This window comes from Tachyglossus aculeatus, chromosome 2 (genome assembly GCF_015852505.1).
Source record: "Tachyglossus aculeatus isolate mTacAcu1 chromosome 2, mTacAcu1.pri, whole genome shotgun sequence".
NCBI classification, from domain to species: domain Eukaryota; kingdom Metazoa; phylum Chordata; class Mammalia; order Monotremata; family Tachyglossidae; genus Tachyglossus; species Tachyglossus aculeatus.
This window is the reverse complement of record NC_052067.1, coordinates 33,938,160-33,960,589: the sequence shown is the minus strand read 5'-3', so window position 1 is coordinate 33,960,589 and position 22,430 is coordinate 33,938,160. Positions and strand designations below refer to the sequence as shown.

General features: G+C 47.9%; 1 protein-coding gene across 2 annotated transcripts; it reads right to left on the bottom strand.

The window, feature by feature from the left end:
• Positions 1-1,110: 1,110 nt before the first annotated feature.
• Positions 1,111-20,915, bottom strand: METTL6 (methyltransferase like 6). 2 transcript variants are annotated; one of them, XM_038769095.1, is made up of 6 exons: positions 20,520-20,915; positions 13,185-13,485; positions 9,639-9,773; positions 7,793-7,963; positions 5,800-5,941; positions 1,111-1,682 (listed from the first exon to the last, which is right to left on the bottom strand). In XM_038769095.1, exons 2-6 carry the CDS (start codon positions 13,479-13,481, stop codon positions 1,534-1,536), a joined length of 894 nt encoding a protein of 297 aa, XP_038625023.1. In that variant the 5' UTR covers positions 13,482-13,485; positions 20,520-20,915; the 3' UTR covers positions 1,111-1,533. The 2 variants fall into 2 exon arrangements, with proteins under 2 accessions (XP_038625023.1, XP_038625024.1); XM_038769096.1 differs by lacking the exon at positions 20,520-20,915 and adding an exon at positions 19,698-19,723.
• Between the last annotated feature and the right edge of the window lie 1,515 nt (positions 20,916-22,430).

Here is a 22,430-nt window from a genome sequence, read left to right as displayed (position 1 = left end):
TCTCCCAGGTTCATGGCACTTATGAACCTATCCCTCAATTTATTTTAATGTCTGTCTCCCCCTCTATTCTGTAAACTCCTTGTGGGCAGTGATTGTCTACACCTACTCTTTTGTACTGCATTCTCCTGTACTCAATACAGCTCTGCACTCAGTGAGCATTCAGTGCCAGTAATTGATTAAAGGCAATTAAAAATAAGTCTTTGCGCACGCTAATGCAGTTCACGGTTTGTTTTTGCCTAAATGTGGTCCCCAATTTTGCCAAAGAGCCATCTGAAAAACTCTGAAGCAAAATATGAATCTAAATTTAGTCATACGAAGTACAGTGATCCCTTCTGAGTTATAAGGGAATTGTTTCTACCCAATATTTAATTTGCCAGCCAATGAAAACACAAGCTAGAGGAGAATGTAATTTGCTTGGCTGTATCTTTTCTCTTCCCTCTCTCTCCACATTCCCCAAACTGGCAGAGAGGAAATACTTTAAGGCTCAACCATAATTCCAAAATATACAATATATTTATTTAAAAGTTCACAGAATTATTTAAAAACGTATACAAATCTCCTGATCAGCAGTGAGAAAACTTTTTTCGGAACTATCACCAGAACAACTGCTGCTTCATGGAATTTAGGCTACTCTTGATGGCAACATCACTTAGTCACTTAGATTTGCAGTTGGCTATATACTGTGTAATGCTCTTAATTAGCACTTTGGTTTTTATCATAAATGATGTTTTCTCTATCTCTAAATCAGCTTAGCTCCCACGACTTTCTGACCAGGAAACATTTTGACACATTTAGCACAGAGTACCTCACTGGAGTCTTGCATCTTGCAGTCTCTTTACGAATGAATCTTCACATCACTCCTGTGAGGTTAGTAGATGGAAATTATTAGAACATCCTCTTTGGTGAGGGAGAACGAATGAATCCTCACATCACTCCTGTGAGGTTAGTAGATGAAAATTATTAGAACATCCTCTTTGGTGAGGGAGAACGAATGAATCCTCACATCACTCCTGTGAGGTTAGTAGATGGAAATTATTAGAACATCCTCTTTGGTGAGGGAGAACGAATGAATCCTCACATCACTCCTATGAGGTTAGTAGATGAAAATTATTAGAACATCCTCTTTGGTGAGGGAGAACGAATGAATCCTCACATCACTCCTATGAGGTTAGTAGATGAAAATTATTAGAACATCCTCTTTGGTGAGGGAGAAAGAGAGATCAGGAGATAAATGGCCCATTGCTCCATAGGAGGAATGGGCAGGAACTGCCCCAAGGTCTGTAGAGCTTCTAAGTATCTCTCTTAGCCCAGAAATCCCCCCAGCAGCAGTAACACTCCTCAGACAATTGAGGTTAGGGGTGGTGGCAGGGGAACTAGAGTTAGCACAGGTGGCAGGGCCTCTACATCTGGTTGAAGTGGGCAAGGTTTGGTCGGTTTGGTTTATCAAAGTAAGGAGAGAGGAAACCTATTCGTACACGCAGCGGAGTCCTTTCCACTACTAAGGCTCGCAATCCTGGGCCGGGGCAGCGTGACTCATGATTTCTTCAGAGGCTTTCGAAATTTGCTTTGAAGAAAGACCCTTGGAACGCACAGGCCTTCTTTTCTATTCACTGTTTCTCGCAGCACATATTCATTAACCGCTTCTTCATACCCCGTGACCCTAAAGAGCTGAGCCAAGAATTCTAGAAGACAGAAAGATACAGGACATTGAAAAAAAGCAGGGCTTTTTTTTTTCTTCTATTTCTTTCTTCTATTTTCTTCTTCTATTTTTGAATGGCATTTGTTAAGCACTTACTGTGTTCTGCGATACACAAGATAATCAGGTTAGACACTGCTCATGTCCCACAAGGGGCTCACAGTTTTAATCCTCATTTTACAGAGCGGTAACTGAGGCACAGAGAAATTACGTGACTTGCCCAAGGTCACACAGCAGACAAGTGATGGAGCCGAAATCAGAACAGGTCCCCTGATTCGCAGGCCCACGCTTTTTCTATTAGGCCACACTGCTAGTTTTAAGGGTAGTTAATTTGGTTTGCCAGTGGCACGGGGGCAAAGAGGTGAGAGGGACTGGTTTGGTTTGTTCGCCAGGGGTCATTTCATCTGAACATTTTGAAGTTGATTTCATTTTCTCGGAAATGATAGAGTGACACTCCCATTTCTCACATACTCCTGGACAGATTTCAACTCGTGAAAATGTTCCAAAAATGACAGAATAACATCTTCAGGGTCAAGTGAAGAGTAAAGACACAGTGCATTCCAGAAAGTCAAAATTCCTAAAAACTCCTCACGGGCTTAAGGCTCTTCCCCTCGATATCTCATGCGTTCTATCACAAGTGAAAAATAAAACTCACACAAAACTGATTTGAGTACATACTAATGTTTTTCATCCAAAAGAGAGGAAGGTGAAAAAAGGTCCAGGCGATGTCTGCACATATACCTCAACAGAGTTCGCCTTAATGACGTTAAAAAAAGAACATTCACTTTGGAATATCCTGGCTTGCGTATTCCAGTATGGCTATCTGAAATTTGATATCACCAAATAATAATAATTCATTCAATTCATTCAATCATATTTATTGAGCGCTTACTGTGTGCAGAGCACTGTACTAATAATGATGGCGTTTGTTAAGCGCTTACTATGTGCGATGCACTGTTTTAAGCGCTGGGGGGGATACAAGGTGATCAGGTTGTCCCACGTGGGGCTCAAAGTCTTAATCCCCATTTTACAGATGAGGTAACTGAGGCTCAGAGAAGTGAAGTGACTTGCCCAAAGTCACACAGCTGACAAGTTACGGAGCCGGGATTAGAACCCATGACCTCTGCCTCCCAAGTCCGGGCCCTTTCCACAGAGCCACGCTGCCCTCCTATAATAATGGCATTTATTAAGCGCTTACTATGTGCCAAGCACTGTTCTAACTGCCGGGGAGGTTACAAGTTGATCAGGTTGTCCCGGGAGGGGGGCTCACAGTCTTAATCCCCATTTTACAGATGAGGGAACTGAGGCGCAGAGAAGTTAAGTGACTTGCCCAAAGTCACAGCGCTGACAATTGGCGGAGTCGGAATTTGAACCCATGACCTCTGACTCCAAAGCCCGTGCTCCTTCCACTGATGACTTTGCACCTCACTGGGAATTTTACGAAGAATTTAAAATAAGCACTGAAGGGGAAGGGAGGAGAGGGAATTGGAATAAAACATGGAGATGTTTGGGAAAGGAGGGACGTTCAAATGAGATCCAGCTTGAGCTTTCTGACCAGCAACACTAACAACAGTTAAACAGTGAGGCAGGACGATAGTGGAAAAAAACTTCTTTTTTAACCCACAAAAATGTTTAACCAAAATAAACTGAAAAAAAACCATCAAAAACCTCAGCCTTTTCTGGGGAACAATCGCTGCTGTTAAATTTGAATGACATAAAAAGTCTAGTCTCCGTAATGACCCGATGTCTGCCTCTCCATCCTCTGCAGAACAGCCTTTCATTCGTTTATGCAACAGGCTTTTAAACCAAGAGGAGACCATATGTACCGGGGCGTCCTCAACAGAGCACAGGCCCGGGAGTCAAAAGGACCTGGTTCGAATCCCGCCTCTACCACCTGTCCGCTATGCAACCTTGGCCAAGTGACTTTGCTTCCTCTGTGCCTCAGTTACCTCATCTGTAAAATGGGAATGAAGACTCTGAGCCCCACGTGGGACAGGGATTGTTTCCATCCTGATTTGCTTGGATCCACCCTGGTACAGTGATTGGCATCCTGGTGCTTAGCAAATACCACAATTATTATTATTATTATTTTTATCACGATTACTACCCTCTGGAACAACTTGACACCTTAAGTGATGCGTAAACTTGGAGGTTTTCTGCCCTCTTCAGAGTTGAGAAGCAGCGTGGCTCAGTGGAAAGAGCCCAGGCTTTGGAGTCAGAGGTCATGGGTTCAAATTTAGACTGTGAGCCCACTGTTGGGTAGAGACTGTCTCTATGTGTTGCCAACTTGTACTTCCCAAGCACTTAGTACAGTGCTCTGCACACAGTAAGCGCTCAATAAATACGATTGATGATGAGGATGATGATGATGATGAAATCCCGGCTCCACCAATTGTCAGCTGTGTGACTTTGGGCAAGTCATTTCTCTGTGCCTGTTACCTCATCTGTAAAATGGGGGTGAAGACTGTGAGCCCCTCGTGACTTTAGGCAAGTCATTTCTCTGTGCCTGTTTCCTCATCTGTGAAATGGGGATGAAGACTGTGAGCCCCTCGTGGGACAACCTGATCACCTTGCAACCTCCCCAGCGCTTAGAACAGTGCTTTGCACATAGTAAGCGTTTAATAAATGCTATCATCATCATCATGAGCCCCCAGAGGGCCAGGATGGGGCAGGGGGCAACAACACTGCTGCTCTGCCCACACACTTGACTTGGATAAGGCTTCAAGAAGCAATCAATCAATCAATCGTATTTGCTGAGCGCTTACTGTGTGCAGAGCACTGTACTAAGCGCTTGGGAAGTACAAGTTGGCAGCACCTGACAGGGAGTGGTCTGAGGCTGCATCTGAAGCAGGCAGAGGGAAGGGACAGAGGGAGCTGCTTTGACGTGACTTGACTCTCACGGATATGTCGTTGGGATCTCGGGAGCCTTGGCTGGGTGACAAAGCAGTACTTTGGACTATTGCACAAAAAGTCTTTTGTCATCATCATCATCATCAGTCGTATTTATTGAGCGCTTACTATGTGCAGAGCACTGTACTAAGCGCTTGGGAAGTACAAATTGGCAACATATAGAGACAGTCCCTACCCAACAGTGGGCTCACAGTCTAAAAGGGGGAGACAGAGAACAAAACCAAACATACTAACAAAATAAAATAAATTGTCCAAATCAATCAATCAATCTGGGACTGTGTCTGCCAACTCTGTTGTATTGTACTCTCCCAACTGCGTAGTACAGTGCTCGGCACATAGCACGTGCTCAAACAAAAACCATTGATGTATTCGTTATTTATTGAGCACTTAACGTGTGCAGAGTACCGATCTAATTCTTTCATTCGTTCATTCAACTGTATTTAGTAAATGCTTAACATATACCCCAGAATTATTATCTCTATTAACGTAATTCTATTGTACTCTCCCAAGCCCTTAGCACAGTGCTCTGCACAGAGCAAATGCTCAATAAATACTACTGTTTGACCGACTGATAGTCCCACAGTGGTTATTTCATGATCAAGAGGGAGAAATTTTCAGTACAACTGGTGACTCTACTGATCCAGTTAATCTACTTGTCAACACTTACTGAGTTCCCAGTGGGTGCACGGAACTGTACTAGTAGTTTACAAATCCTGTTCCAAATATACCCCTGCACAAAAGTCTCTGATATACAGCAACTTGTAGGTGCTAATTGGACAAAACCCACTGACAGACAAAACCCCAGACTGAGCCCCTTCCTTCCTCTCCCCCTCGTCCCCCTCTCCATCCCCCCCATCTTACCTCCTTCCCTTCCCCACAGCACCTGCATATATGTTTGTACATATTTATTACTCTATTTATTTATTTATTTTACTTGTACATATCTATTCTATTTATTTTATTTTGTTAGTATGTTTGGTTTTGTTCTGTCTCCCCCTTTTAGACTGTGAGCCCGCGGTTGGGTAGGGACCGTCTCTATAGGTTGCCAACTTGGACTTCCCAAGCGCTTAGTACAGTGCTCTGCACACAGTAAGCGCTCAATAAATACGACTGATGATGATGATGACAGCACTGGTTACGTAATCCAACGAAAGCGGTGGCAGTTTCAAAATCAGCTTCATTCATTCTCTTACCATCGGTAAAGAAGTAGGATCTTGTGCCATCCTGTCTTACGTAAAAGTTTTCTCCCAGCTTGTTGCCCGCTTTAAACCTGAGCATAGCATGATCATACAGACCGTAGTCTCTAAACAAGACACATCTGCCTGGTTTCAACACCTGTCAAAAGACATATGAAGACGGCACGTTAATCCAGTGAGCGCGGCAAAATGCAAGGAGCATACTAAGCTGGTTGTATGTAACCGTCGGCCGAACGTCAGCCGGGGAGAAGGTTGGGACCTGAGCGTGGGGAGGAGGGTTTAGGGAACGAGGGGATCGTCGGGCTTGGCGGCATGTCCCGGAATGGGCTTCAGGGAGCAGGCAGCCCCTGATGGGGGTGAGTGTGGATAGAGCCAGAGGGAAGGGATGTAACGGCACAATCTAGAGGATAAGAGGGAGTCAGAGGGATCAGGGATGTAATCCCGGCTCCGCCACTTGTCTGCTGTGTGACCTTGGACAAGTCACTCCATTTCTTTGTGCCTCAGTTATTCATTCAATCGCATTTATTGAGCGCTTACTGTATGCCGAGCACTGTATGCCGAGCGCTGAGCTCTTGGGAAGTACAAATCGGCAACATATAGAGACTCATCTGACCAATGGGGATAATGACCGTGAGCCCCATGTGGGACATGGATTACGTCCAACCTGATTACCTGGTATCTACACCAGCGCTGGCAGGGCCTGGCACATGATAAGTGCTTAACAAATGCCATAAAAAAAGGGGCGTGAGCGTCGTGTACTGTACTGTCACATGTTTGGAGAGGGGCCCACTGTTGGGTATGGACTGTCTCTATATGTTGCCAATTTGTACTTCCCAAGCGCTTAGTACAGTGCTCTGCACACAGTAAGCGCTCAATAAATACGATTGATGATGATGGCCCAGCAGGCTGTACCCTCCAAAGAAAAGGGAGAAAAGCACAGAGATGTCTACAACGGCGAAACTGCTCATCATCATCAATCGTATTTATTGAGCGCTTACTATGTGCAGAGCACTGTACTAAGCACTTGGGAAGTACAAATTGGCAACATATAGAGACAGTCCCTACCCAACAGTGGGCTCACAGTCTAAAAGTCTAAACTGCTCACATTTAAGGACTTCTTCCACTGGGGAATGTCCTTTAGTAGAGCAGAGCTGCTTCCCACTACCCGTAATTTATTTTAGCATCTGTCTTCCCCACTAGATTGTAATGTCTTCAAGGGCAGGGATCACGTCTTCCAAGCGCTTCAGAAAGCTCACACCCAATAAACACTACTGATTGAATGCCTGTGCCCCAAAGGATACCCTGAAGCCTTCCGACATGTCATTTTATTTGCATATTCCAGGTGAACGGTGTGGACTTGGTCACAAAGCTCACTTCTTCATTATGAGAAAAAGTATGTATGACTTGTCTTTTTTATAGAAAGACTCCAAGTGAAGATAAGGTTATGTGAAGGGTGAAAACATAGATGGATGCATTAAAGCACTTGACATTCACCTTACCCTCAGCCCCACAACTCTTAGTCACAAAGCTCACTTCTTCATTATGAGAAAAAGTATGTATGACTTGTCTTTTTTATAGAAAGACTCCAGATGAAGATAAGGTTATGTAAAGGGTGAAAATATAGATAGATGCATTAAGCACTTGACATTCACCTTACCCTCAGCCCCACAACACTTATGTACCTATCTGGAATTTATTTAGTTATATTAATGCCTACCTCCCACTCAAGACTGTAAGCTCGCTGTGGGTAGGGAGCGTGTCTACCACGTCATTTAAATTTTCTGTGCCTCAGTTACCTCATCTATAAAATAGGAATTAAATACCTGCTCTCTCTCCCTTTTAGACTGCAAGTCAGATGTGGGACAGGGGTTGTGTTCAATTTGCTTATATCAGACCCGATGCTTAGTACAGTGCTTAACCAATGTTATTATTATTACGGATTAGAATTATCCAGCCCTATCGCCAGGAATACTCTAAATTGCTATCTTACCTTATATATATTTTGTAAAACAAGGTGCATCTTGTCAGGATGAATAGCCGAAAGCACAAATATTAGGGTGACACCATCTACTGAGTCCGCTGGTATATGCTCCAGAAGGTCATCTTTAGTCAAATCACACTGGAATACCTTACACCTTTCAGGGTTGTACGAAGAATTGTGCTACAAGAGGGGGAAAAATGTTTTACCTTGATTAAACGGTAACAAGATGTAAAGTGACAAAATAAGAACAAAAGAAGACTATAAGGGAAGGAGACCTAGTAGATAAAGCAGAGGCCTGGGAATCAGAGGACATGAGTTCTAATCCAGCCACTTGCCCGCAGGGCAAGTCACTTAACTCCTCTGTGTCTTGGTTTCCTCATCAGTAAAATGGGGATTGAATCCTTCACCCTCCTATTCAGACTGTGGGCCCCATGTACGTGGGGCAGGGACTGCTTTCAATCTGATTATCTCGACTCTACGCCTGCATTCAGTACAGTGTTCGGCACGTAATAAGTGTTTAACAAGTAGTACCTACTGAGGCCCTACTGAGAGCTCACCTCTTCCAGGAGGCCTTCCCAGACTGAGCCCCCTCCTTCCTCTCCCCCTCCCCATCCGCCCCGCCTTACCTCCTTCCCTTTCCCACAGCACCTATATATATTGATATATGTTTGCACATATTTATTACTCTATTTATTTATTTTATTTGTACATATTTATTCTATTTATTATGCTTTGTTTTGTTCTCTGTCTCCCCCTTCTAGACTGTGAGCCCACTGTTGGGTAAGGACCGTCTCTATATGTTGCCAACTTGGACTTCCCAAGCACTTAGTACAGTGCTCTGCAGACAGTAAGCGCTCAATCAATCAATCAATCAATCAATCACATTTATTGAGCGCTTACTGTGTGCACAGCACTGTACCAAGCGCTTGGGAAGTACAAGTTGGCAACACAAAGAGGCAGTCCCTACCCAACAAATACGAGTGAATGAATGAATGAATGAATAGTACAACAACAATAATAATAATAATGACAGACGATTGAATCTACATCATGGAATAGACCTGAAAGACTGCTTGGAATATAAGAGAAGCAGCGTGGCTCAGTGGAAAGAGCCCGGGCTTTGGAGTCAGAGGTCGTGGGTTCAAATCCCAGCTCCACCAATTGTCAGCTGCGTGACTTTGGGCAAGTCACTTAACTTCTCTGGGCCTCAGTTACCTCATCTGTAAAATGGGGATTGAGATTGTGAGCCCCCTGTGGGACAACCCAATCACCTTGTGACCTCCCCAGCGCTTAGAACAGTGCTTTACACATAGTAAGCGCTTAATAAATGCCATTATTATTATTATAGCCAGAACCAACAGCTGCTCATTCTCCCGGGAGAATGGTCACCGGCGTCAGGTGGGCTGACGGACGCGGAACCCAGTGGTGCTTTGATTTGTGGGTTCATACAAAGCACGGTGAGGCAGAGAAAGCTGTGGGAAGGAAGGATTCTGTGGTGTTTTTGGGCAATGGACTTCTCTCTTGGGCCAAGCAGGGAGAATACGGTCTACAGTGGACCTGCTGCCCTAGACTGCCAGCCAATTTGGGGCTTAAAAATGCTTAAAACTTTAAGCACATAGACGCGCCATCGGGTTGGACCTCTGACCAAGTCCGCGGCCTGGTGCGAGTATATTCCACAAACATCTGATCTTTGAACCTCAACGTATTTTAACGTGAGGTCTAGCTTTACATAAGTTTTAAACGTCTTTTTAAAATTATAAAAAGGATTAAACACTTAAAATGTTTAAATGCAATGCGTACGCTTTCAAAATAGCCGATTCGCAGTCGTCTCGGAAGAAAGAGATACCCCACCAACCTTAACGTAGTCAACGGCTCTTGGGGAAAAATCACAGGCATACGCGAAGATATTCAGATCTTCTTCTAAAAGTGGGAATAAACAGTTTCCGACCCCACAGCCGGCTTCAAGAATAGTCAACTTCTGATCTTCGAACTGTGGGGAGAAAAAGCGTGTGGCAGAGCACATCGTTGCTGCATGAATAGACATCATGAACAGACACCAGATTTGCAAAGCTTTAGCATAACACAAAATATGGAAGTGTTACTGTTGGAATTTTTTTAAAAGAACGGCAGTTGCATATTCCAGTTTGCCGGAATACATGGTTTCATTTATGCTATAAACTATTAAGTTTGCTTGGAACCTATTAACACTTCATTGGGTGGGAACAGGGGTCAGCCACCATTTTATGCAGACGAATCCCACGAAACAGAACCTCTGAGCAGACGGTGGGCAAAGAGAATCACCCAAATTAAACACACACGTCAATGTGTGTGTGCGTTCATTCACTGTGGAAGCATAATTACCAAGCAGTGATAAAAGTAAAGAGGGGAAGAGAGGAAAAAAAAGAAAGTGGAGGAGGCGTGAAAGAAGGAAGAGAGGGAGAAAGAGAGAGGTTGTTTATACTGGGGAAGGCAGAATCAATCAATCAATCAATCGTATTTATTGAGCGCTTACTATGTGCAGAGCACTGTACTAAGCGCTTGGGAAGTACAAATTGGCAACACATGGAGACAGTCCCTACCCAACAGTGGGCTCACAGTCTAAAAGGGGGAGACAGAGAACAGAACCAAACAAACCAACAAAATAAAATAAATAGGATAGAAATGCACAAGTAAAATAAATAATAAATAAATAGAGTAATAAATATGTACAACCATAATAAATATGTACAACCATAAATAAATATGTACAACCATAATAAAGGCAGAAGGGTGGAGGCCACAGCTGTGGAACCCTGTTTAAGCCATTAAACTTGTTAAACAGTGTTAGGATGGAGAGCTAGGAATGGGGATATAAACTCCCAGGGGGTGGGAAAGGAAGATACGAAGGTTCACAAGGCATAGGATTATCCGAGGTGGACTTGAGAGGAAAAGACCCTGGGGATTTAAAACAAAGTAACGGTCATTAGACACCAGCGGTGAGGCGGGAGGCAGCTGCTTTGAACTGAACATCCCCTTTCCCGCGCTGGGAAGAGAAAGGATTTGCACAAATCCTTAGCGGCCCGGTCTGATGCCAGCAGCACCGGGGTCACGTTAAGCGGACCCCACTCCTCACCGTCCTCCGGCTCCCTCCGCTTAAGTGACGGCTCAGAGCCTGGCACACGTTAGGGGTGAACTAATTCCAGTTTTCCTCTTTTCCAGTGCCTTCCTCTTCCTCTTTTCCAGTGCCTGTGGGGTCAGTGGTGTGACCAGCGGTATCCGGGGCTTTTCCCGATTCGTGCTCGGGCTTCCCTGCTCAGTGAAAAGCCTACCCGCAGTGAGTGCAGCCCCTGAATGGAGTCTGCTTTTGACCTGGGGCACCCAAAGAGATGAGCAGTCTCCTAGTGCCATCGCGACTCCCTCTCGGCTTGTTTCCAGATTTATCAATCGGTGGTATTTATTGAGCTTTTACTGTGTGCCGAGCACTGTACTAAGTGCTTACAATACAAAAGCGTTGGTAGGTATGATTACCACTGATTTATTACTCTATTTATTTATTTATTTTACCTGTACATATCTATTCTATTTATTTTATTTTGTTGGTATGTTTGGTTTTGTTCTCTGTCTCCCCCTTTCAGACTGTGAGCCCACTGTTGGGTAGGGACTGTCTCTATATGTTGCCGACTTGGACTTCCCAAGCGCTTAGTACGGTGCTCTGCACACAGTAAGCGCTCAATAAATACGATTGATTGATTGATTGATTACTACCCTTGAGAAGCTTACAATCTAGAGGGAGAGGCGGACATTAAAATAAATTACAGACAGGGGAGATGATGGAGTTTAAGGATATGTGCCGAAGTCCTGTGAGGCTGGCGTGAGTATCAAAGTACTTAATCAATCAATCAATCGTATTTATTGAGTGCTTACTGTGTGCAGAGCACTGTACTAAGTGCTTGGGAAGTACAAGTTGGCAACATATAGACAGTCCCTACCCAACAGTGGGCTCACAGTCTAAAAGGGGGAGACAGAGAACAAGACCAAACATACTAACAAAATAAAATAAATAGAATAGATATGTACAAGTAAAATAAATAAATAATAGCATAATAAATATGTACAAACATATATACATATACACAGGTGCTGTGGGGAAGGGAAGGAGGTAAGGTGAGGGGGATGGAGAGGGGGAGGGGTACTTCAGGGGTACAGGGCCAAGTGCAGAAAGGAAAGCGAACAGGGTGGGGAAAAGAGAGGTCAGTCATGGAAGGCTTCTTGGAGGAGATAGGATTTTAGTAGGGCTTTAAAGGTGGGGAAAGCAGTGGGCTGTAGGATATGAAGGGAGAGGGAATTCTAGGCCAGAGGATGTGAACAGGGAGTCAGCGGCGATGTAGACGAAATCAGGGCACAGTAAGTAGGTTGGCACTAGAGGATTGAAGTGTGCAGGCTGTTATAGTAGGTGATTAGCGAGGTTAGGCCGGGGGGAGCTAATTGAGTGACTGAGGTCAACAGGCAGGGAGGGACAGCTACTTCCCGGACAACTTTTCCCGGTAGGGGCGAAGCTGATGGCATCGCTTTCACGGTCCTGAGTCCGTGGAGGCGATGGCCGCCGTGGGGTAGGCGCCTATGCTCAAGAGCCACACTTGGTAACAAGAAGAACCACAACAGTCTCTAAAATCATCGTGGGTTCCCGACCCCTGGGTTGGACTGCTGTCTCCGGTCCCGAATCAGTGAGTTAATGTCGCCTGTGCACTTCGCTGTGTATCCCTTACCACTCTGAAGCTCACCCAGCACCACAGCACTCAGGTACCTATCCTTATAATCTACTATTTCTCCTCTCCGTAATTTAATGTCCATCTCCCCCTGTAGACTGTAAGCTCCTTGTACTTCCCAAGCGCCTAGTACAGTGCTCTGCACACAGTAAGCGCTCAATAAATACGACTGATTGATTGATTGAACAGAAGTCCCGTTATCATATTGGACTTTCCCAAACTCTTAGGACAGAGTTCTGCATACAGTAAGCACTCGGGCTGATCCAACTTCAGGCGATTTGAGATAGCGTTATCAATCATCATCATCATCATCAATCATATTTATTGAGCGCTTACTATGTGCAGAGCACTGTACTAAGCGCTTGGGAAGTACAAATTGGCAACATATAGAGACAGTCCCTACCCAACAGTGGGCTCACAGTCTAAAAGGGGGCTCACAGTCTAAAATCATTTTATGATTCAAGGCGGGGAGCTTTTATCATTAGATAGCATCTATTCAGTTTCTATAAACTTACAGTGCTGGGCCATCTTGCACAAAAAACTCGACACCTCGCTTTCCACGTGATCAAAACGAAACTACTCCGAATGAAAATAAAAGAACTGAAGCGAGTTGTACTGTCGAATTAACCTGTTTTTATGCTAAGGATAAGCCTCACCTCCCTACATGATGTCAGCTCCTCAAACTCCCTGGTGGTCCAGTGTCTATCCTTGAAGAAATTAGTGCTGTTTCTTTTGTAAAACAGATCCCAATTCTTCTGGGCCTCCTCTTCCAGTTTGAGTTGCCTGAATTCCGTCACCAGGCTTTGATCTTTTTTCAGTTTCTCAGCTTCTTCAGGGCTCAGAATCCTTGTGAAGGGCTCTCTTTTTTGCCAAGGAGCTTTTCCGGTGGCTGATGTGATTCCGCCGGACACCTCTTTAGATCCTTTGTCCGAGGATGTCGCAGAAGAATCCATATTCCTGTTGGAATTGAAAGATTTCGTTAGCAGGGACTCTACTGTCCCATTTCCAAGCATTAGAGAGATGATGATGATGATGGTATTTGATAAGCATTTATTATGTGCCAAGCACTGTACTAGACCCTGGAGTCTAGTACAAGCCAATTGAGATGGACACAGTCCCTGTCCCACATGGTGATCAGAGTCGCAATCCCCATTTTACAGATGAGGTAACCGAGGTGCAGAGAAGTGAAATGACTTCCCCAAGGTCACCCAACAGACAAGTGGTGGAGCCAGGATTAGAACCCATGACCTTCTGACACCTAGGTCCTCTATCCACCACACCACAGCATAGTGACCACAGCAGCATCAGATTGAGAAGCAGCGTGGCTCAGTGGAAAGAGCCCGGGCTTTGGAGTCAGAGGTCATGGGTTCCAATCCCGGCTCCGCCAATTGTCAGCTGTGTGACTTTGGGTAAGTCCCTTAACTTCTCTGGGCCTCAGTTACCTCACCTGTAAAATGGGGATGAAGACTGTGAGCCCCCTGTGGGACAACCTGATCCCCTTGTAACCTCCCCAGCGCTTAGAACAGTGCTTTGCACATAGTAAGCGCTTGATAAATGCCATCATTATTATTATTATCAGTTGCCTAAGGATGAATTAAAAATAAATAAAATCAATAAAAAACCAACAGGGATCTGGATAATACTGCAGGCCCATAATTTTCTAAGTACCATAAAGAACGTATTTACCGTATTCTGCCTCAATTATAAAGACTAAGCAACTTCAGGCCCAGAATGACGCCAGTTTAAAGAGCTCTGTTTTAGCCTTAATTTCAATCAAGGGATTGGCAAGAGGCAGGCAAGGGGCAAAAGCGAATTAAGTGACCCTCAAAAATGTACTCTGTTAAAAAATAAATGATTCCACCGTGACTTGAAGTCAAAACCAGATATCCGCCCTGCATATTGAGCACAAATTAAATGAGGGATAGGATGGAAATGGATGCGGGGAACAATGACTGAGGTCAGAGAGATGTGGTGCTCACTTCTTTTCCTGAATATAAAGTCAACAGGGCTGATTTTCTGGAAGCCGCGAGCGATGGGTTTGGGCGGATTTGAAGAAGGGGAGGGATTGTGGCGACCCATCCCGGAGGCTGAGTCCTTTTGGCCTGGGAGAATTAATTAATTAATGATGGCACTTGTTAAGCGCTTACTATGTGCAAAGCACTGTTCTAAGCGCTGGGGGGGAGATACAACGTGATCAGGTTGTCCCACGTGGGGCTCACAGTCAATCCCCATTTTACAGATGAGGTGGCTGAGGCTCAGAGAAGTGAAGTGACTTGCCCAAGTTCACACAGCGGACATGTGGTGGAGCCGGGATTCGAACCCATGACCTCTGACTCCAAAGCCTGGGCTCTTTCCACTGAGCCACGTTGCTTCTCACTGTAAGGCACAAGCTAAGAGTTCTCCCTTTCCTCCTCTTTCAAGGTAGGGAGGCTGCCAATGACACTGCCCATCCATTCATTCATTCATTCGTATGTATGGAGAGCTTACTGTGTGCAGGGCGCTGTACTAAGCGCTTGGAAAGCACAAATTCAGCAACAAATCAAGACAATCCCTGCCTAACAACGGGCTCACAGTCTTGCTTTATTTGACTTTGGAACCAGCCTTGGGGTTCTCCTGTACAGCACAAAACCTGCCCAACATCTGGGCTCAATAGCCTCAATCAATCAATCGTATTTATTGAGCGCTTACTGTGTGCAGAGCACTGTACTAAGCGCTTGGGAAGTACAAGGTGGCAACCTATAGAGACGGTCCCTACCCAACAGTGGGCTCACAGTCTAGAAGGGGGAGAGAGAGAACGAGACAAAGTATATTAACAAAATAAAATAAATAGAAGAAATATGTACAAATAAAATAAATACAGTAATAAATACGTACAAACATATATACATATATACAGGTGATGTGGGGAGGGGAAGGAGGTAAGGCGGGGGAGAGGAAGGAGGGAGCTCAGTCTGGGAAGGCCTCCTGGAGGAGGTGAGCTCTCAGGAGGGCTTTGAATCAATCAATCGTATTTATTGAGCGCTTACTGTGTGCAGAGCACTGCACTAGCGCCCAGGAAGCACAAGTTGGCAACATACGGAGGCGGTTCCCACCCAACAGTGGGCTCACAGTCTAGAAGGAGGAGACAGAAAACAAAGCAAAACATATTAACAAAATAAAATAGGGAGTGAAGGAGCCCATTGTTGGGCAGGGACAGCCTCTACATGTTGCCAACTTGCACCTCCCAAGCGCCCAGTACAGTGCTCTGCACACCGTAAGCGCTCAATAAACACGACTGAATGAATGAACGGACTTCTATCTCTTTGCCTATAGGGGCAGGCAATAATAATAATAATAATGGCATTTGTTAAGCGCTTACTATGTGCAAAGCACTGTTCTAAGCGCTGGGGAGGTTACAAGGTGAGCAGGTTGTCCCACAGGGGGCTCACAGTCTGAATTCCCATTTTACAGATGAGGTAACTGAGGCCCAGAGAAGTTAAGTGACTTGCCCAAAGTCACACAGCTGACAATTGGCGGAGCCGGGATTTGAACCCATGACCTCTGACTCCAAAGCCCGGGCTCTTTCCATTGAGCCACGCTGCTTCTCATATGCTTTCCTCCTCAGAAAGCGTGGCTCAGTGGAAAGAGCACGGGTTTAGGAGTCAGAGGCCATAGGTTCTAATCCCAGCTCCACCATTTGTCAGCTGTGTGACTTTGGGCAAGTCATTTAACTTCTCGGTGCCTCAGTTACCTCATCTGTAAAATGGGGATTAATAGTTCTATTTATTCTGATGGCTCTGACACCTGTCTACATGTTTTGTTTTGTTGTCTGTCTCTCCCTTCTAGACTGTGAGCACGTTGCTGGGTAGGGATCGGCTCTGTATGTTGCCGACTTGTCCTTCCCAAGCGCTTAGTACAGTGCTCTGCACACAGTCAGCGCTCAATAAATACGATTGAATGAATGAATGACTGTGAGCCCCACGTGGGACAACCTGATTATGCTGTATCTACCCCAGAGCTTACAACAATGCTGAGCACAAAGCGCTTAAATACCGATATTATTATAATTAGAAAGACTCTCGGCCCCAGAACCGTGATTTAAAGGGCTCAGCATAATGGCTGGGGGGCGGGTCATGGGTTCTAATCCCGACTCTGCCACTTGTCAATTGTGTGACTTCGGCCAAGTCACTTCACTTCCCTGGGCCTCATCTGCCTCATCTGTAAAATGGGGATTGACACTGTGAGCCGCACATGGGGCGAGGACCGTGTCCAACCCAATTTGCTTGGACCCACTCCTGCGCTTAGTACACTGCCTGGCACAAACAAAGCGCTTAACAAATACCATTATTATTATTATGGCTTCCCGACTCAGAGAAGACAAGCCTTGGGTCTTGCCCAGAGGCCTCACTAGGCTCGTCCCCGTCCCGCACCCCTGAATCTTATAATAATAATAATTATAGTGGTATTTGTTAAGCGCTTACTATGTGCCAAGCACTGTTCTAAGCGCAGGGGTAGATACAAGGTGATCAGGTTGCCCCACGTGAGGCTCAGTCTTCATCCCCATTTTACAGATAAGGGAATTAAGGCACAGAGAAGTGAAGTGACTGGCCCAAAGTCACAGAGCAGACAAAAAAATGGTATTTGTGAAGCACTTACTATGTGCCAAGCACTGTTCTAAGCGCTGGAAGAGATACAAGGTGATGAGGTTGCCCCATATGTGGGATCAGTCTTCCTCCCCATTTTACAGATGAGGTCACTGAGGCACAAAGAAGTGAAGTGACTGGCCCAAAGTCACAGAGCAGACAATAAAATGGCATTTGTTAAGCGCTTAGTCTGTGCCAAGCCCTGTTCTAAGCGGTGGGGTGATACAAGGTGATCAGGTTGCCCCACATGTGGGATCACAGTCTTCCTCCCCATTTTACAGATGAGGTCACTGAGGCAATAAGAAGTGAAGTGACTGGCCCAAAGTCAAACAGCAGACAAAAAAATAGCATTTGTGAAGTGCTTACTATGTGCCAAACCCTGTTCTAAGCACTGGGGGAGATACAAGGTGATCAGGTTGCCCCATGTGGGGCTCACAATCTTCATCCCCATTTTACAGACGAGGGAACTGAGGCATAGAGAAGTGAAGTGACTGGCCCAAAGTCAAACAGCAGACAAAAAAATAGCATTTGTGAAGCGCTTACTATGTGCCAAACCCTGTTCTAAGCGCTGGGGGTGATACAAGGTGATCAGGTTGCCCCATGTGGGGCTCACAGTCTTCATCCCCATTTTACAGATGAGGGAACTGAGGCATAGAGAAGTGAAGTGACTGGCCCAAAGTCACAGAGCAGACAAAAAAATGGTATTTGTGAAGCGCTTACTATGTGCCAAGCACTGTTCTAAGCACTGGGGGAGATACAAGGTGATCAGGTTGTCCCACGTGGGGCTCACAGTCTTCATCCCCATTTTACAGATGAGGGAACTGAGGCATAGAGAAGTGAAGTGACTGGCCCAAAGTCACAGAGCAGACAAAAAAATGGTATTTGTGAAGCGCTTACTATGTGCCAAGCACTGTTCTAAGCACTGGGGGAGATACAAGGTGATCAGGTTGTCCCACGTGGGGCTCACAGTCTTCATCCCCATTTTACAGATGAGGGAACTGAGGCATAGAGAAGTGAAGTGACTGGCCCAAAGTCACAGAGCAGACAAAAAAATGGTATTTGTGAAGCGCTTACTATGTGCCAAGCACTGTTCTAAGCGCTGGGGGGTTACAAGGTGATCAGGTTGTCCCACGTGGGGCTCACAGTCCTAACCCCCATTTTACAGATGAGGGAACTGGGGCATAGAGAAGTGAAGTGACTGGCCCAAAGTCACACAGCAGACAAAAAAATGGTATTTGTGAAGCGCTTACTATGTGCCAAGCACTGTTCTAAGCGCTGGGGGAGATACAAGGTGATCAGGTTGCCCCATGTGGGGCTCACAGTCTTCATCCCCATTTTACAGATGAGGGAACTGAGGCATAGAGAAGTGAACTGAATGGTCCCAAGTCAAACAGCAGACAAAAAAAATGGCATTTGTGAAGCGCTTACTATGTGCCAAGCACTGTTCTAAGCGCTGGGGGAGATACAAGGTGATCAGGTTGCCCCATGTGGGGCTCACAGTCTTCATCCCCATTTTACAGATGAGGGAACTGAGGCATAGAGAAGTGAACTGAATGGTCCCAAGTCAAACAGCAGACAAAAAAAATGGCATTTGTGAAGCGCTTACTATGTGCCAAGCACTGTTCTAAGCGCTGGGGGAGATACAAGGTGATCAGGTTGTCCCACGTGGGGCTCACAGTCTTCATCCCCATTTTACAGATGAGGGAACTGGGGCATAGAGAAGTGAAGTGACTGGCCCAAAGTCACACAGCAGACAAAAAAATGGTATTTGTGAAGCGCTTACTATGTGCCAAGCACTGTTCTAAGCGCTGGGGGAGATACAAGGTGAGCAGGTTGTCCCACGTGGGGCTCGGTCTTCATCCCCATTTTACAGATGAGGGAACTGAGGCAATAAGTAGTGAAGTGACTGGCCCAAAGTCACACAGCAGACAAAAAAATGGCATTTGTGAAGCGCTTACTATGTGCTAAGCCCTGTCCTAAGCACTGTGGGAGATACAAGGTGATCAGGTTGCCCCACGTGGGGCTCGGTCTTCATCCCCATTTTACAGATGAGGGAACTGAGGCCCAAAGAAGTGAAGTGACTGGCCCAAAGTCACAAAGCAGACCAAAAAAAAATGGCATTTGTGAAGCGCTTACTATGTGCCAAACCCTGTTCCAAGCACTGGGGGAAATACAAGGTGATCAGGTTGCCCCACGTGGGGCTCACAGTCTTCATCCCCATTTTACAGATGAGGGAACTGAGGCATAGAGAAGTGAAGTGAATGGCCCCAAATCACAGAGCAGCCAAGGGGCAGGGCGGGATTTGAGCCCGCTGTTGGGTAGGGACAGTCTCTATATGTTGCCAACTTGGACTTCCCAAGCGCTTAGTACAGTGCTGTGCACATAGTAAGCGCTCAATAAATCCGATGGATGAATTAGAACCCACGACCTGGGCCTCCCAAGCGCGAAGCCGACAGGGCTTCTGGGAGTGCGGGCCTCAACAGGGCCCTGAGGTAAATGGAGCTGAGGGGGGGTGGGGGGGGGCCGAAGGCGCGCGCCGTCGCTTACCCCCCTAGCAACGCCGTAGCCTCTCGCGAGAACGGGACTCGAAAAGAGAGCGGTCCGCGGGGCACGGGGCGGGGCCGGAGAAGCTCGGGGGGCGGGGCCACGGCCCTTGCCCGCTTCTCATTGGGCGAGGCCTGGCGAATAGGAAAGGAGCTCGGCCGGGCGGGATCGCGTCATTTTTCCGTGGGCGGGGCCACGGCCCTTCCCGGCTTCCCATTGGACGAGGCCTGAAGGCGCGGAGACGCGCTCGTCCGGGCATGCACACGTCACTGTTTTGGAGGGCGAGTGCGGACTCCCGCTGTGCGCCTGCGCTAGGCGGTTTTGCCTCGTAGCCCTGACTCCCTCTGTGCGCATGCGCTGGGGAGGGGGGGGTCGTTCATTCAATCAATCAATTGTATTTATTGAGCGCTTACTGTGTGCAGAGCACTGTACTAAGCGCTTGGGAAGTACAAGTTGGCAACATATAGAGACAGTCCCTACCCAACAGTGGGCTCACAGTCTAAAAGGGGGAGACAGAGAACAAAACCAAACATATTAACAAAATAAAATAAATAGAATAGATATGTACAAGTCAAATAAATAAATATGACATATAGTCATATATAGAGACATATAGTCCCTACCCAACTGTGGGCTCACAGTCTAAAAGGGGGAGACATTCATTCATTCATTCAATCGTATTTATTGAGCGCTTACTGCGTGCAGATCACTGTACTTAGCGCTTGGGAAGTCCAAGTTGGCAACATATAGCATATAGAGACGGTCCCTACCCAACAACGGGCTCACAGTCGAAAAGGGGGAGACAAAGAACAAAGCCAAACATACTAACAAAATCCTTTTTCCAGGTAGCTCGGACTCCCGCCGTGCGCCTGCGCGGTGGGCGTCCTTTTTCCAGGTAGCCCGGACTCTCGCCGTGCGCCTGCGCGGTGGGCGTGGTTTGCCTGGTAGCCCGACTCCCGCCGTGCGCCTGCGCGCTGGGCGTCCTTTTTCCTGGTTTTTCCTGGTAGCCCGGACTCCCGCCGTGCGCCTGCGCGGTAGCCGTGGTTTGCCTGGTAGCCCGGACTCCCGCCTTGCGCCTGCGCGGTGGGCGTCGTTTTTCCTGGTAGCCCGGACTCCCGCCGTGCGGTACCGGGGCGTCCTTTTTCCAGGTAGCCCGGACTCCCGCCGTGCGCCTGCGCGGTGGGCGTCCTTTTTCCTGGTATCCCGGACTCGCGCCGTGCCCACTGTTGGGTAGGGACTGTCTCTATATGTTGCCAATTTGTACTTCCCAAGTGCTTAGTACAGTGCTCTGCACATAGTAAGCGCTCAATAAATACGATTGATGTTGATGATGATGATGGTTGTGGTTTGCCTGGTAGCCCAGATTCCCGCCTTACGCCTGCGCGGTGGGCGTCCTTTTTCCAGGTAGCCCGGACTCCCGCCGTGCGCCTGCGCGGTGGGCGTCCTTCTTCCAGGTAGCCCGGACTCCCGCCGTGCGCCTGCGCGGTGGGCGTGGTTTGCCTTGTAGCTTGGACTCCCACCGTGCGCCTGCGCGGTGGGCGTGGTTTGGCTGGTTAGCCCGGACTCCCGCCGTGCGCCTGCGCGGTGGGCGTCCCTTTTCCTGGTAGCCCGGACTCCCTCCGTGCGCCTGCGCAGTGGGCGTCCCTTTTCCTGGTAGCCCGGACTCCCACCGTGCGCGACGGGCGTGGTTTGGCTGGTAGCCCGGACTCCCGCCGTGCGCCTGCGCGGTGGGCGTCGTTTTTCCCGGTAGCCCGGACTCCCACCGTGCGCGATGGGCGTGGTTTGGCTGGTAGCCCGGACTTTCGCCGTGCGCCTGCGCGGTGGGCGTCCTTATTCCAGGTAGCCCGGACTCCCGCCGTGCGCCTGCGTGGTGGCCATGGTTTGCCTGGTAGCCCGACTCCGCCGTGCGCCTGCGCGGTGGGCGTCCTTTTTCCTGTTTTTTTCTGGTATCCCGGACTCCCGCCGTGCGCCTGCGCGGTGGGCGTGGTTTACCTTGTAGCCCGGACTCCCGCCGTGCGCCTGCGCGGTGGGTGTCCTTTTCCCAGGTAGCCCGGACTCCCGCCGTGCGCATGCGCGGTGGGCGTCCTTTTTCCTGGTATTCCCGGACTCCCGCCGTGCGCCTGCGCGGTGGGCGTGGTTTACCTGGTAGCCCGGACTCCCGCCGTGCGCCTGCGCGGTGGGCGCCCTTTTTCCCGGTATTCCCGGACTCCCGCCGTGCGCCTGCGCGGTGGGCGTGGTTTACCTGGTAGCCCGGACTCCCGCCGTGCGCCTGCGCGGTGGGCGTGGTTTGCCTGGTAGCCCGGACTCCCGCCGTGCGCCTGCGCGGTGGGCGTCGTTTATCGTGGTAGCCCGGACTCCCGCCGTGCGCCTGCGCGGTGGGCGCCCTTTTTCCCGGTATTCCCGGACTCCCGCCGTGCGCCTGCGCGGTGGGCGTGGTTTACCTGGTAGCCCGGACTCCCGCCGTGCGCCTGCGCGGTGGGCGTGGTTTTCCTGGTAGCCCGGACTCCCACCGTGCGCCTGCGCGGTGGGCGTCCTTTTTCCAGGTAGCCCGGACTCCCGCCGTGCGCCTGCGCGGTGGGCTTCCTTTTTCCAGGTAGCCCGGACTCCCGCCGCGCGCCTGCGCGGTGGGCGTGGTTTGGCTGGTAGCCCGGACTCCCGCCGTGCGCCTGCGTGGTGGGCGTCCTTTTTCCTGGCTTTTCCTTGGTAGCCCGGACTCCCGCCGTGCGCCTGCGCGGT

Coding starts and splice junctions, on each gene's coding strand:
- METTL6 (XM_038769095.1), bottom strand. CDS start 13,481: ATGGATTCTTCTGCGACATCCTCGGACAAAGGATCTAAAGAGGTGTCC. Junction 5,942..7,792: donor TTTTACAAAATATATATAAG/GTAAGATAGCAA, acceptor GTCTTTTGACAG/GTGTTGAAACCAGGCAGATG. Junction 1,683..5,799: donor ATCCTACTTCTTTACCGATG/GTAAGAGAATGA, acceptor TCTGTCTTCTAG/AATTCTTGGCTCAGCTCTTT.